At 32.9% G+C, this 14,689-nt stretch overlaps 3 protein-coding genes and 1 long non-coding RNA gene across 7 annotated transcripts; 2 read left to right on the forward strand and 2 right to left on the reverse strand.

The window, feature by feature from the left end:
* Positions 1-253: 253 nt before the first annotated feature.
* On the forward strand, positions 254-6,468 carry Tm9sf4 (transmembrane 9 superfamily protein member 4). 3 transcript variants are annotated; one of them, XM_072906849.1, is made up of 10 exons: positions 254-304; positions 1,485-1,735; positions 1,845-1,991; positions 2,081-2,236; positions 2,443-2,717; positions 3,009-3,227; positions 3,303-3,460; positions 3,659-3,918; positions 4,085-4,268; positions 4,484-6,468. In XM_072906849.1, exons 1-10 carry the CDS (start codon positions 269-271, stop codon positions 4,721-4,723), a joined length of 1,926 nt encoding a protein of 641 aa, XP_072762950.1. In that variant the 5' UTR covers positions 254-268; the 3' UTR covers positions 4,724-6,468. The 3 variants fall into 3 exon arrangements, with proteins under 3 accessions (XP_072762950.1, XP_072762952.1, XP_072762949.1); XM_072906851.1 differs by lacking the exon at positions 254-304 and adding an exon at positions 747-971; XM_072906848.1 differs by lacking the exon at positions 254-304 and adding an exon at positions 986-1,242.
* Positions 5,340-8,701, reverse strand: Pgap5 (Per1-like protein PGAP5). Its single transcript, XM_072906852.1, has 9 exons — positions 8,454-8,701; positions 8,234-8,376; positions 8,058-8,128; positions 7,848-7,988; positions 7,565-7,732; positions 7,390-7,475; positions 6,950-7,072; positions 6,721-6,861; positions 5,340-6,346 (listed from the first exon to the last, which is right to left on the reverse strand). Exons 1-9 carry the CDS (start codon positions 8,562-8,564, stop codon positions 6,185-6,187), a joined length of 1,146 nt encoding a protein of 381 aa, XP_072762953.1. The 5' UTR covers positions 8,565-8,701; the 3' UTR covers positions 5,340-6,184.
* A 310-nt stretch (positions 8,702-9,011) lies between these two features.
* Cdc6 (Cell division cycle 6) lies at positions 9,012-12,236 on the reverse strand. 2 transcript variants are annotated; one of them, XM_072907221.1, is made up of 5 exons: positions 11,961-12,236; positions 11,527-11,841; positions 10,335-11,321; positions 9,867-10,111; positions 9,585-9,704 (listed from the first exon to the last, which is right to left on the reverse strand). In XM_072907221.1, the coding sequence occupies exons 2-4, from the start codon at positions 11,810-11,812 to the stop codon at positions 9,879-9,881; spliced, it is 1,506 nt and encodes a 501-aa protein (XP_072763322.1). In that variant the 5' UTR covers positions 11,813-11,841; positions 11,961-12,236; the 3' UTR covers positions 9,585-9,704; positions 9,867-9,878. The 2 variants fall into 2 exon arrangements, with proteins under 2 accessions (XP_072763321.1, XP_072763322.1); XM_072907220.1 differs by lacking the exon at positions 11,961-12,236 and having other exon boundaries at positions 9,012-9,704; positions 9,900-10,111; positions 11,527-11,812.
* Positions 12,237-13,169: 933 nt separating this feature from the next.
* LOC140673957 (uncharacterized) lies at positions 13,170-13,665 on the forward strand. Its single transcript, XR_012048140.1, has 2 exons — positions 13,170-13,325; positions 13,622-13,665. It is a non-coding gene; the product is annotated as an uncharacterized lncRNA (long non-coding RNA).
* The last annotated feature ends 1,024 nt before the right edge of the window (positions 13,666-14,689 follow it).

Genomic DNA, 14,689 nt, shown 5'->3' on the forward strand with positions numbered 1-14,689 from the left:
ATAAATACGGAGAAATTTCGAAGATTCGTCCTGGAAATAGTTTTCCAAATCGCGTCCCGTTCACGTGGATATCGCGTTTTCGCTCGTCCTGACAAGCCTAGGGACTTTTATTCCCTAGGCGCTACCGTTGGCGCGCCGACGCTCCATGGCTAGCTTCAGAGCGCGGCAAACTTCACTGCCTCGACGGATCGTACGATTTTCTGACGCACACGTAGATCGTAGATTATTTGAGCGAGCGGTCACGTGACTTGCTGCCTTTGACAGATACATGACACATGCTTCGATGCAACGTTTTCTGGGATTCGTAAAAATTGTTTATATTTCTTATTATTATCTTATATAAATAATTATACCTACAATTGTGTTATCGATATGCTTCTATTATAATGTATAAAATTTATAAGAAAGGAAAAATAATTAATCGCGCATTAATATCAAATCTCATATTAATTAGATATATTATTATCAAAATATTATTTATCATCATTTATATATGTCGTTATTTAACATTATTGGCGATTTTATTCAAAATATGTCCTTTGACATATTTTTTTTATATATTTCGTCGACAGAAGACGAGAGAAAAATTAATATCAAAATGTTATTATTATTTATATTAACATTTATATATAACTATTACATCACGTTCAACAAATTTATTCGCGATAAAAATATGCAAACTATTTTTTCGATATATGTATATGTCCATTTGATTCCATACTTCAAGAGATATATATCTCTACGCAATTGTATACTATTACTACTGCGCACGCGTCGGAAAAGAAGGCCCGTCTATCAACACTAGTGTCCCGACGTGATATCGCGGTAGGCGAATTTGAGGTGTCGGAGTGTCGACTGGCGACGAGATCGAGGGCGAGACTGTGCGAGCGAAGGAAAGAGAAAGAAAGAGGGAAAGAGACGGCGTGGCGCGCCTTGGTGAAAAGTAACGATATAATAAATCGCGTAGAATGGTAGGTGCGATTCTCTGGTTCTCCCGGTTCGCGAGGTCTCCCCATTTCGATCTCGTTCAATTAACGCGTCCTGTGCCACGCGGATTATGACACAACCTCGCGACGCGAGAGCCGCGTGCGGGCCGCTGTCAAACGCGGATTGACAGAATGATTTACGGCGCCGATTATCATCCTCATCCTCTCGCGTTCCTCTTCCTTTTCCTCTACGTTTCTATTATACGCCGTTCGAACTATGTGGCACACGTACATGTCTAATGATTCATCTCCCTCTGTATGTTTGTGTTTATGCAATTGCGTGTCACTAGATTCGTATTAGGAGCGAGATTTGTCGTAAATTATAAGAAAAAAAACATAAAAATGACGATAAAAATCGGAGTTAATAATCATAGTCCATTGGCGTTGCAGTACTTGTTGCATAAGCGAATGCTTTTTCTTTCACACTAATCTTGACATAATATTTTGCAACGTTATCAGTCATATTTTAACGTCAATCAATTAAATTTGTCGATGCAGGGAAGATTACAGAGGCATGGTGCTGTACTGGTGGTAATATCCCTCTTGATACAGACCAATGGCTTCTACGTACCCGGAGTCGCTCCGGTGGAGTTTAAGAAGGGCCAGAAGATTGACGTTAAAGCTGTCAAAATGACCAGCATTCATACTCAATTACCATACGAATATTATTCTCTTCCCTTTTGCCGACCCAAGAAAGAAATTTTTATTTACAAGTCTGAAAATTTGGGAGAAGTGCTACGAGGTGACAGGTATAGCTGGATACTATCTTCTCTTTGTTCTTGGGAAATTTTATGAAAATAATTTTCCAATTTCTTATTATTATGAATTTAATTTTAATTATTTTTATTTCCTTTTCAGGATAGTGAATACTCCATATGAAGTTGTAATGGGAGAAGATATCAATTGCAGGTTGCTATGTCACGACCCGTCCAGCTTTATGACGTGGGACGAGGCTAATTCCCAGCACGTTATCCAGATGATCCAGCACGAATATTTTGTCCATCTGTTAGAGCATTTTATTAATGTTATATTTAAAAAATAGAAGACTATTGTTTTGCATTTTGCTCATCTTTGTTTAACATGTATTTTTTCAGATTGATAGACAATCTACCGGCAGCTACTAGAAAAAAACATAAAGAGACAAATAATGTGATTGTTTATCAAGGATACCGCTTAGGTGGAATAATGAACGATCAAGTGTACATCAACAATTATCTTAAGCTAATATTAAGTTATCATAAACATGGCGAGTTAGTATCCATTTTATACAGCTTCCTATATAATTCAATTTCAAATTTATTTAAATATATACAAGAGTCTAAACTAAATGAGATTTAATAATTTAAATCGACTAAATTAGAATTAAAAAAAAAAAAAAACACTAGAAATAAAAATATAATAAGAGAGAATAAGGTGATAAAAAGTTATCATTTTCTTTTTATTTGTATAAATTTAGAGACGAATTTAGAGTGGTCGGATTCGAAGTGGAAACTAAATCCATCGACACATCTCAGTTGAAGTTCGACGGAAATACCTGTATAGTACCGAACGAAGCGAGCCCGCAATTTGTCAATCCCAAAGGCACGCGCCTTCTCTTCTTATATTCGGTGGAGTGGAAACAGTCGGACGTGAGCTGGGCCAGTAGATGGGACGTGTATCTGGGCATGAGCGACGTCGAGATTCATTGGTTCTCGATCGTCAATTCTCTCATTGTCGTCTTCTTCCTGTCTGGTAATATAATCACCGCAATTTGACAAGACATTTTAAAAATTCCTTATTACTTGGTTTCTCGCAAACTTTTCTGCTATAACTTTAAAACATTATATATCACATTGTACATCAATGACATTAAATTTAATTTAATAATTTATAAATTGGTGGAATATTGAATCATTTGTATGTGAAAGGTGATTTTCAAGAAATATAAAATATTTAATCAAAAAAATTCAACAATATCCATTTGTTTCAAAATATTATACAATAATCATTTGTTAATTTTTAAATTGTATGTTAATCGCGCAGGAATCCTGACAATGATCATGGTGAGGACGCTTAGAAGGGACATTGCTCGCTATAACGCAGGCGAGAGCGACAGTTTAGCGGGTCTGGACGAAACGATTGAGGAGACTGGCTGGAAGTTGGTCCACGGGGACGTGTTTCGACCGCCTACCAACTCGCGCTTATTCGCCGCTGTGATTGGCAGTGGCATCCAGATCTTCTTCATGGCTCTGATTACAATATGTAGGAATACAATTAACGTTTTTCACGATTCAATGTGTGTGACGATTATTATATATTTTCCGTCTATTTCTATAGTCTTCGCAATGCTGGGAATGTTATCGCCAGCGAGTCGAGGAGCCTTGGGCACTTGTGCGATATTTTTGTACGTGTTTTCCGGCTTAATCGCCGGCTACTTCTCGGCGCGACTATACAAGACGATGCGAGGTCGGGAGTGGAGGAGAGCTGCTCTATTGGTAAAATTTATATATAATGGATTATATATAATGATATAAATATTTATATAATTTATATTCATGTAATACATTCATATATTTTTATATAAATATAATTTTCTTTGAATCTTCTGTAATTAATAGAGAAGCAAAGTATCATAGTTTCTAATTCTAACAGCATTGTTGTTTTGTATTTTAAATATTGGTATTGCATTGCAGACGGCGACATTCTATCCCGGTATAGTCTTTACTACGTGCTTCTTCTTAAATTTCTTCATATGGGGAAAGCACAGTTCTGGTGCAGTTCCCTTCACCACCATGGTAGCCCTACTGTGCCTCTGGTTCGGCATCTCGTTGCCTCTCGTTTATCTTGGCTACTTTTTTGGTTACCGTAAGCAACCCTTCACACATCCAGTTAGAACGAATCAAATCCCTAGGCAAGTTCCTGACCAGCTATGGTATATGAATCCAATATTATGGTAAGTTTAGACAAGATTTTTAAACTTTGATACATTTTTTACCTTAATTTTGCTATCAAGTATTAGCATTAAAAACGTACAATGTATACATATACGCATAATCCAAATATATCAAATATATATTATTTAACGCATCATATCAAGACAATAATTTTTTTATTTTCAGTACTTTAATGGCTGGAATTTTGCCATTTGGTGCTGTATTTATAGAACTCTTTTTCATCCTGACTGCATTGTGGGAAAATCAATTTTACTACCTCTTTGGATTTCTATTTCTCGTTTTCTGTATCCTTGTAATTTCGTGCTCGCAGATATCGATAGTCATGGTCTACTTCCAATTGTGCGGCGAAGTAAGTATAACGAGAAGATTAAAAAGTTATATTCTTCTTTTCGATTTATTTTTAATGTTTCACTCGATATATTTTCATCTTTTTTTCTTTAAAAATATAAAATTTTTAATTTTACCATTTGCAGTTTAACAGTACATTCCTTTTGTTTCCCGAGTTTGTAAAAATATATATCTTTGTAATATTCTGATTCTTACACTTTAACTTTCCATCTACAGGATTACAGATGGTGGTGGCGAAGTTTCATCGTGAGCGGCGGATCATCAGTCTATGTGCTGGCGTATTCCGTCTTTTACTTTGTCACCAAACTGGAGATTACCGAACTCGTGCCAACCCTCATGTATTTTGGTTACACCGCGCTAATGGTCCTCACATTCTGGCTATTGACTGGTACGATCGGTTTCTTCGCCGCGTACGCTTTCATCAGGAAGATATACGCGGCCGTCAAGATAGACTAGTCAAAGTTATCACTAGAACAATGCGAGTGAATAAATTTAGATTTTTAATTTAATTAAGAGAGAGAGAGAGAGTTTAAGTTTTTGTATAGAAACAATAAGTGAAATAAGTGTGGATGCATCTACATCTTCCGAAATTTCGAAGCTGCAAACATTTGCATAGGGTTTGGTGACTGAAATATGTATATGAATATTTGATGTGTCGATGTAAGGTTTCTACTTTCTGTTTATCGTTGCGTCCGTCATTATGACTGCAGTGGAAGCTCCTTATTCGTCATAGAGCTTACATCATATACACAAGCTGTCACGAGTATGGAAATTGCGAAAGGAGAGGCGTAAAAGAAAATATATATATATATATATATATATATATATATATATTGAAAAATTAATACATTTTTAAAGAAAAAAAAATGTGTTTTATATCTAACATGGTTTTTTAAATTATTTTAAAATAGAAATTATAGTAATTTCTTTTGTTAAAAATAAATCTTTTATATTATTTATCTCTCATTTATCCAGTACATTTTTTTATATTCGTAAAAGATGGTTGCAAGTATATTGAATTACAAAATAATGAAATATACGAATAGAGGAATGAAAGAATGTGAAGCTTCCATTGTCTAATACATATTTTATTTAATTTGATCGCGCGAGTTTTCTCTGTAAGTACTTACGATCTACGACACACATTCACGTGAAAAAATAATCTATAAAATTCATGAACAGAACGTTGGCTATATCAATATCGTTTCTTGTCTCGTCGAGGGAGAACAAGCACATACAACTGTGTAAAAATATTCAAGTAATGTGATATTAGTGACAGTCAATGTGCGAAAGTATTATATAGTCTATAATAACGAATGAGCCAGTCTAAGGTGTTATCCATTTCTTTTAAAGTAAGCATATTACATGCAATTTTGCAGTTGTCTCGGCCGATCGTTGTTATAATAATAAGCACATATACAATGAGTAAGAATAATGATACAAAATTTGAGTATTTACATTCGCAATCAGTCTGCAATTTAATTTTTCATTCCTTAGCTTTTAGATATTATTATCAGAAACTTTGAACGTTTAATTTCGTTGAACTTTAATTTGTTTTTAATATTAGTGTTTTTTTTGTGACACGTTTATGTAAAAGTATCTGTCAATAATTATTATATACGTATACAAAAATCTTTAAGTAAATGTGTCTTGTGTGTTTTCTCTAGTAGAGTTCTATGTACATCGAAAATTGGTAATGAATATCGTTATATAAATTATTATATATATCACAAAATATTTTATACAATTACTAATGTAAATAATATGCAAATGATAGCGTGTATAAAAGGTGTATACAAATTTATCTATAACATTTCGAGAACTATAGCCTCTATAAATGACATTGTATATAGAATTAATAAAACGCTCTTTCGCGTTTTAACATCACAATTGAACTTATCACGACAGAGGAGTCACTCAAGGCATCTTTAAGCGAGAATACGTATGCCGTCTCGGTCTGAGTTTTATAATCAAATATATTAGTACACATGTGAGGCTAACTTTATAAATAGTAATCACGGTAGATTCCACGGGCATGTAACACTTTGAAACAGAATAATTGCTTGGAGTGAAAGTACCCTGGAATAAAAACATTCACAGATAAATATACATAATAGTGTTTCAAATAGAAATAATTAACCCATTAAAGACCATAATTTTGTAATATAAAATATTTTAATTAAGAATTTCTATTATTCCTATTCTGCTTTGAAGATTTCATTTAAATACCAGAATTGTCAAATATGTAGATAATAATATAATTAGATAAGTTTAAGGAATATTATATATTAGATTTTTTTTTTTTGTAATAAGTATTATTCCTTAAATTATTAGCTTTTTTATTTTCTTAGATTTATTTATTTCATAAAATTATATCAGAATTATTGAAAATCTTGTTCCAAAAATAAAAAGAAATTAGTTGCTAATATTAAGAAAACAGAATCGAGAATTACCATCAAAAGAGACGGATTGACCTTATTGCGCCAGTTGAAGGACGGGATTGTGAATTCTAGAACGTCGTCCCGATGTATTCTTCTGCAACCATGATGAGTGTGCCCGGCAACAATCAATCGCGGGTTCAAGATGTCTAAAAGCTGAAGAAACAAAATTGTTAAATTTTGCATCAATATTGTCAAATGTGTATATGATCGCAATTTACGAAATTGTCTAGATAATATGTACTTGATCCGAGGCTTCCTTCGATAAACACTCCCATCGTTCCCGAAACTTTATGGCCTTTATTTCGTCAGGGGCCTGATCCAATTCGTTACAGATCTCGTCCGATTCTCGATACATCGGATAATGCTGAAAAAAAGTTATATATCTGTCTGCTTTTTCGGTCTAGAAATTAATTTTTTAAATTCTTAGATTTCTTTAGTTTTTGTGTTACTTGTAAATCTAAGATAAATTAATATGCATATAGCATTTAAATATCAGAATTGTCAAATAGATAAGAATATAATAAGTTTAAAGGATGTTATATATTAGTTTTTTCTCTTGTAATAAAATATTCTTTAAATTATTATAGCTTTTTTATCTTCTTAGATTTATTTATTTCACAAAATTATTATATCAGAATTATTGAAAACTTTGATATCTTAATAAATTTAATTTAAACTAACTTGCAGCAATATAGGCCTACTATATCTGGATATCGCGCTCGTGTTACGACAATCGTTGCTCATTTTTCTCGCACATTTCAGATCCTCTGTAATGTGATATGTAAAGATTTATATGACGATTACTCTACAAGAATCTTGACTAAAATACGCCAGAGCGTACAGATGACGAGCTCACTGGCTATTTTATTCATCGCCATCTCAGTCGGTCGGCACAGGAAACAGCCATCCCCTTCCAACGCCATACTGTTGATCAGTATGAAATGATTGTCCCTTACACTCAGTCGTCGAATACTTGGGCTCTTCAGGCCATTAATGAAACGCTGATTACGATACGGAGTGATTGCTGAAAGTTAAATGACAAACGTAGTTGAAAATTGTGATTAGAAATATTTCTTGTATTCCATTTAATTTCGAAGCAAATATTACTGATTAATGAGAGTATACTTTTTATACCCTACCATAATGAAATCCCATATCATGATTTCCAGCAACGACATAGAGACGCGTGTCCTTGGGTACATGAAACAGGGAATGGAATCTCCGTATGTAGTTTTCAAATTCCGTGGAGCTGCACCATTGTCCCTCGTCAAAAACATCACCTGAATATTATATCGAAAATGAAAGAATGATTCTTTTAAGAAAACAATGTCGATATAAATATTACATACCTAATATAAAAACCACCTCTGGTCTATGTATTGTCATCATAGTTTGGAATACTCTGTACATTTGCCATTCTCTGAAACAATAATCCTTAGTAATTTTTTTTTCATAGATTTTATTATATAAATAACACAAATGATACAAAATAATATACAATTTAAATAAAGCAAGGAATACAAACCTTCGTAACTTGTCAAACCAGTGGCCCTCTCTAGGACCTAATAAATGAGTGTCTGCAATAAACATTGCTTTGACAGGTCTGTCTGTTGCTTCTGTATGTAAGGTGAGGTCTTCCTTTTGAGGGTTTAAAATAGGCCATTGGCACTAAAAACCACAGATCATATTTTTTCAATCTCGTCAAAGACAGCTTATATTAATATAAAGATTTTACAAAGACTCACCTGTACAAGTACTATATAATATATAAGATATTCACAGAAAAATAGTATAAATATTACAGCTAAAACCACGTTAAGAAGTGTCTTGGGGAGCAGTTTTCTGAGATGTAACATCTTTGAAACTCGTTACAATTGATTAAGATTGTACATTAAACCTTAATTACGCCTCTTTTCTATTCATTTTAGGATTTAGGAGTGTAAATAAAAAGGACTTTCAGTTGAACCTAGCCTGACCCTCTTTAGCTCTACTTAACTTTACATGATCGTACATAGGACATCATGGGCCCCATTCCTTTTTCAGCTACAGATTAATACTTATTTCTTCTTGTACTAATATGTTAAATTTGTTTAAACATTTTATCAAATCGCTTTAGAAGTCTCTTTCTTGTGTATTTCTCCACAAATTTTATTGCAGAAATAAATACACAAAAAAATGAAATTATCAATGAACAATTTAATCAGTTATATATTCAAAAAATTCAATGGATTTTTCAAGTAAATAAAATAGTAGACTTTTAAAATGTAAGCTTTGCACAGAAAGCATAAATAAAAAAATGCAAGTAAATAAAAATGTCACTCTGTACATTTTATTAAATATAAATATTTGTACATAAATTTTTCTCTGCAAGAGTATCGTGTATCACGTTCAATATATTTCGCATAAATTTTAAGATTCGATAGAACATACAATCTCGCAGAGTCTTACACACGTGCAAGGTCAATCAGTCATTCAGTAAACCTCGTCATATCTCGTCGAATAATACATGGTGAGAGGTGCTTTTATGGTAACAAAGTAGAGTTTAATCTTAATCCAAAATAATTGTATCGTGTTAACGATTCAATTCGATTATTAAAAAGATAATAATACATAGAAAAATGATATACGATGATGTAACACGTGATAGTGATGTAACAATCGATTTATAACAATCGGAATGCTCGCTTTCCATACATTGTATGTAAAATATAAAAAGAGCTATAAAATAGAGATTTAACAAGTATTAAATTTCTCTAATTATTTTACAAACAACTTGTGTCGTTAATTATTTCAGCCATCATCTGTTTGTCCTGTAAGGCCTTGTCCAATTCCTCCTGATCCCACTGCAAGTTTACTTTGCACAAACGTGCCTCCTTCCTGCCCACGACTCTCAGGATACCCTTGGTCTCTATCAACGAACACAAGTTCACAAATTCGGAATTGTCGACGGCGAATATATTACGCTTCTTGCAAACCTTTTTGTACACCTCGTGCAACTAAAACAAGTAAAAAAAAAGTGCTGCATTGAAGAGGAAACTTGCAGTGATAATAAACATAATTTATTGTAACATAATTATTATTTATGTAACAAAACTATATATTTTAAATTATATAAATTATCAATTTAGTAATTAAATGAATTTTACAATCATATTTACCTATAACAAACTCTAACATGAGATTAAACTTACTCTTCCAACGGTAACATCCTTGTTTCTTCCTTTATTCAGGATAAGTAATAGAGAACAGAGTAACAATTTCTGTTGAAGAGGAAAGGTATCCTGTTCTTGATCGATATTCTGTGTGCCACCATAGACTCCATTTAGAATTGTAACTACCTCTTTTAAGTCAACTGGCTTCTCTGTCACTTCTGTCGCTTGCTTCAAAGACTCTATATTTGTATCTAAATTTAAAAAAAAGAATAAAATTATATATATATACATATATATTAAATTAATCTTTTAATTGTATTGGAAATATCGACTCTTTTTTTTATTTATACACTTTTCATGTTACATTTTTCATTAATATATATAATATTAATTTTTCCATTTATTCATATTTACTCACCTTGATATTGTTTTATATGTTCCATTGATCTATTGTATTGAAAAAAAATTAATTACCATTATCGTTTGTTGGACGTAGAACCTGTAATACTTGATGGGACTCTGCCAATTCCACCACTCTTCTACTGATGTCCAGAGCTCTCCTGATATCCCCGGAAATCGCGGCTACCTTGCCCGCGAGCAACTGTATCGCGGACGATGTAAACACGCCGTTCGCATTCGCCTGATTCAATCTCGCGGATATTATTTTAGATATCTGTTGCTTAGTGTACGGCGCAAAATGCATTAGCATTGGCTTTAGTTCGCATCTGGCCTGCAATCTGGGTAGTATCCTATCAGTCAGATCCAAAGCATTGGCGATTCCAATGAGAATTAACTTGGAATTCGGTATAGATGGCCATTCGAATATGGAATATAGTACAGACTGTTTTTTGCTCTCCAACTGATCTATCTCGTCCAACACTAAGAGTAGCGTAGTTTTCTTGGATGTCAAGTATCTCTCTATGATAGCTTTGCCATTTTTCCCAGACTTTGTCGCGCTGGTTAGAGCCAGCTCCTGAATTATTTTCGCGTAGATGGCAGCTGCGGATTTCATGCTGGTGCAATTGACATAAACTATCTTGACTTTGGATCTTAAGTCTGGCTGTCTCATGATCTGGAATAGACTGGCAGTTTTCCCAGTGCCCGGAGGACCGGAAACATATAGGGAACCCGATGTTCTTTGCTCCAGATGTTTCTGAAAAAATTCCTGCAGTTTGGCTAACTCCTCTTCCCTTCCAGGCAGCTCTTCTGTCACAGAACTATGCAATGCTTTGCGCGCATTCTGATACTTATTGGATCCAAATAATGAATTAGAATTTAATTCTTCTTCTTCTTCTTCTTCTTCAGAGAGGTGGGGTTTAAATAATTGCTTAGGATTTAATTTGTTTTCTTTTGTTGGAGATAAATTTAATTTATCCAAAAGAGTAGACGGAGTTAAGGGAGATTTATTCCTTCCTTGCGACTTGTTCCTTCTCTGTTTAGGCGGAGAAGAAATGTGTTGGTCTGAAAGGATAATATATATATATATATATATCATATAAATAAAACATTAATTAATACAAAGAATTCTCTGCAGAGTTTAATTATAATATAAAGGAAAAAATACAAACATATATAATCATCATAAATCACAAGAGAGTCATAGTGCGAATTGATACTTTCCTCTCTACTCTATAAAGTACTTTTTTTAAAATAAAATATTTTTTACCATCTAATTCATTGCACTTGCGACGTCTAGATCTCGGCGTACTGTTTGCGCTGTCCGTCCGTCTGACGTGGATTATCCTCTTTTCTGTCGTGTTCTCGATATCGGAATCAGACTCGGACTCGCTGCTGGTCAAGGTGACAATCTTCTTCACGGTAGGAGTATATTTGGACGGTGTGTACCTCGCTGTCGCATTCGTAAAATCTTCCTTTACCACGTCCTCTTTACGGCCGTAAAAATTGCACCTCTTCCGTATGGGAAAGGAGATGGTGGTCTGTGTGCCCGACATCGCGCTCGAGGAGTCCGTCAATGTGATTCCTGAATGAAAGTAAGACTTTTACTAAAGCTTGCAGAGAGGATAAAGGAGGGATAAAGAGAGTGGACGATTCTCTCTCGTCAAAGTGACATAAGAGAGATTCGATAAAAATTCAACGTACCCCGTCTTCCCGAAATTCTTTCCTCTCGTCGAAACGTCTTTCTCGTGATCTTGAAAGCGATCCTGGTGCGAAATGTCGCTATGTTCACCTCGAATAATCTTCTTGAAACTTTCCTCGGTACACGTCCGTCCACGTTGCTAATAAATTAAGAAATAACCGAATTCGTGAACGGGACACGTCACGTTTACCGCGCAACAAGTGCATTCGCCGCCTCTGTCCAGCTGTTGCAATTTTGGCGGGATGAGCTTTAAACGCGGGAAAATGGAGGAATGCGGAATCGTACCGAAACGTGGATTCAGAATAGCGGAACGTAAGGCGTTGGTAAAATATTGTGAGAAATTCCATCTCACAGAGGATTCACCAATAGGAGAACGCACAAACGTCTGATCAATCAAGGCCAAAGGGACGAAAGATTCTTGGTCCCGATTGGTTAATCAAAAACTTCCAGAATTTTCATTAAAAAAATATAATTTAAAATATTAATAAATAAATAAATAATATTTTTAATTTATTTTTTATTATATATTATTATTATTATTATTATTTAATATTTTATTATTAATTTTTTGTCAAAATCCTGCAACGAGAGAGAAATATAGGCCATCTAATTTTCCACTCACACAAATGTCTCTGCATGTGTGTTTATATACATGTGCCATGTCAGTGTAAAGCAGTGTAAAGTGACATTGTGTTGTATAAAATCTTTAACAGAAAGGTTAAAAATTATAAACAGAAAAAATATTAAGGCCCAATTGCATCAATATTATTTTGGATTTAAGTGAGACTTAAATATGTATCTATCTTTATCTTTCTTTCTAAATAAATAAAGATAGACATATATATTTAAATCTCGCTTAAAGTCAAAATAATATTAATGCAATCAGGTCTAAGAGTAGTATTAAAAAGAAATACGATATAGTATGTTTATAACTATACATACGTTTTTAAAATAAATTTTGCAAGTATTAAAAGTGTTTTTAACTTTATTAATTATTCCTTTCTTTTACTTAGGTTTTGTATATTTTTATAATATTTAATATTTAATATTTGTTAATATTATTTAGATTTTAAATAAGTAGAGTAAGTGAAATTTGAATATGGGCGGGAATAGACGAAACATGACGCACCAATCAAAAGTGATCTCAAAAGGGGGGAACGGAAAGACACTTCTGTGTTTCCGAACTAGTTACTTTACTTAGTTCATGCGCATTCATCACATGCGCGGAAATAAGCGAATCTCCAACCCCGCATCTATCGTCCATTTTATCAAGAGAAGCCGTCGAATGTGGTTGATGTGACAAAATCCAAAGTAATCGAATAATTCTGGGTCAATCTAAGATCCATTAATTCATCATGAGAGCTAAGGTGAGCCGATTCTTCATTACGGTCAATTATTATTACGTTTCTAGAATATATACAATTACTTCGCCATGAAAAAATACACGAGTGTCGAAATATATGTTATGGTATAATATATTATGAATTTTATATATCGACGTGATGCGATAGATAATTGCGATGAAAGTTTTCTCGACGGGTCTGTAATCGAATCAAACTTGTTATTTATTGTTGTTACAATTGAATTTCTCCCGTAATTTTGTTCCTTATCGATCTCGTCGATTGTCATAACCTCAACTAACGGCGTGTTTAATTTATTACAGTGGCGTAAGAAGAGGATGCGCAGGCTAAAGCGCAAGAGGAGGAAGATGCGTGCGAGGTCCAAGTAAACAATTTCTCCAAATATGTGCACACATCTACACACGTAAGCTTTATAAGTGTTACAAGTTTATATTTCACGTCGGAAACGAATTAATGTATTGGCATGGTGTAATTTTTGTCCATTCTTATTCGAACGCAAATGAATTATTTCAGCTGTAGGAAGAACAGACCTGCGATATTTCGCTGTTTCATCAACATTTGCAGCTGCATCTTCAGTTAGAATGACGAAAATTCCAAGGGAGATCTACAACGGATGTGTTTTTCACACAGAGAGCATTTTATAAATGTATATCTTGTTTGGTTAAATGCAGCGACTATTCAAGATAGAATACCGTTTTATATTTTTAACTTCCTTCTCTCCTCTCTTCCTATAAATATCGTTTCTTTAATTTCAATACGAGAGAGAATACTCTGCAAATATAATTTGTGTATTTCTAAATTCCTCTGCTGATGCACATTGATGTAAAAGAATCTTCATTTATAGACAAATATAATTATATATAAAAAGTTTGAAAGAACTTTATACAATCTATGTAGTTATTAAGAAGATATTCAAAAAGAGATTGAAAAACAAAGTAAATCTTAGATCTACTCTTTCTATAAAAATATGTCAAACATATTGAATGAAATTTTCATATATATTGTACACATATTTTTTAAATATATTAAAATTATATATCTGTAAATTTCTAACATATATATATATATTTTTTATATATACATATATTTAAAAATTATATATATATATATATTTCTTTTTAAATATTTTAAATTAAAAAATATTCAAAAACAAAGTAAACTATTTAAGAAGTATCTTAGGTCTACTCTTTCTGTAAAAATAATATATCAAAAAAATTAAATAAAACTCATATTTTTTTTATATAAAAAGCATATATTTTTTAAATATATAAAATTTATATAATGTATGTAAATTTCTTACATATATATATATTTTTTTTATATATACATATATTTATTTTTAAATATATATATATATATATATAAAATTG

This window comes from Anoplolepis gracilipes, chromosome 15 (assembly GCF_047496725.1).
Source record: "Anoplolepis gracilipes chromosome 15, ASM4749672v1, whole genome shotgun sequence".
In the NCBI taxonomy this organism is placed as follows: domain Eukaryota; kingdom Metazoa; phylum Arthropoda; class Insecta; order Hymenoptera; family Formicidae; genus Anoplolepis; species Anoplolepis gracilipes.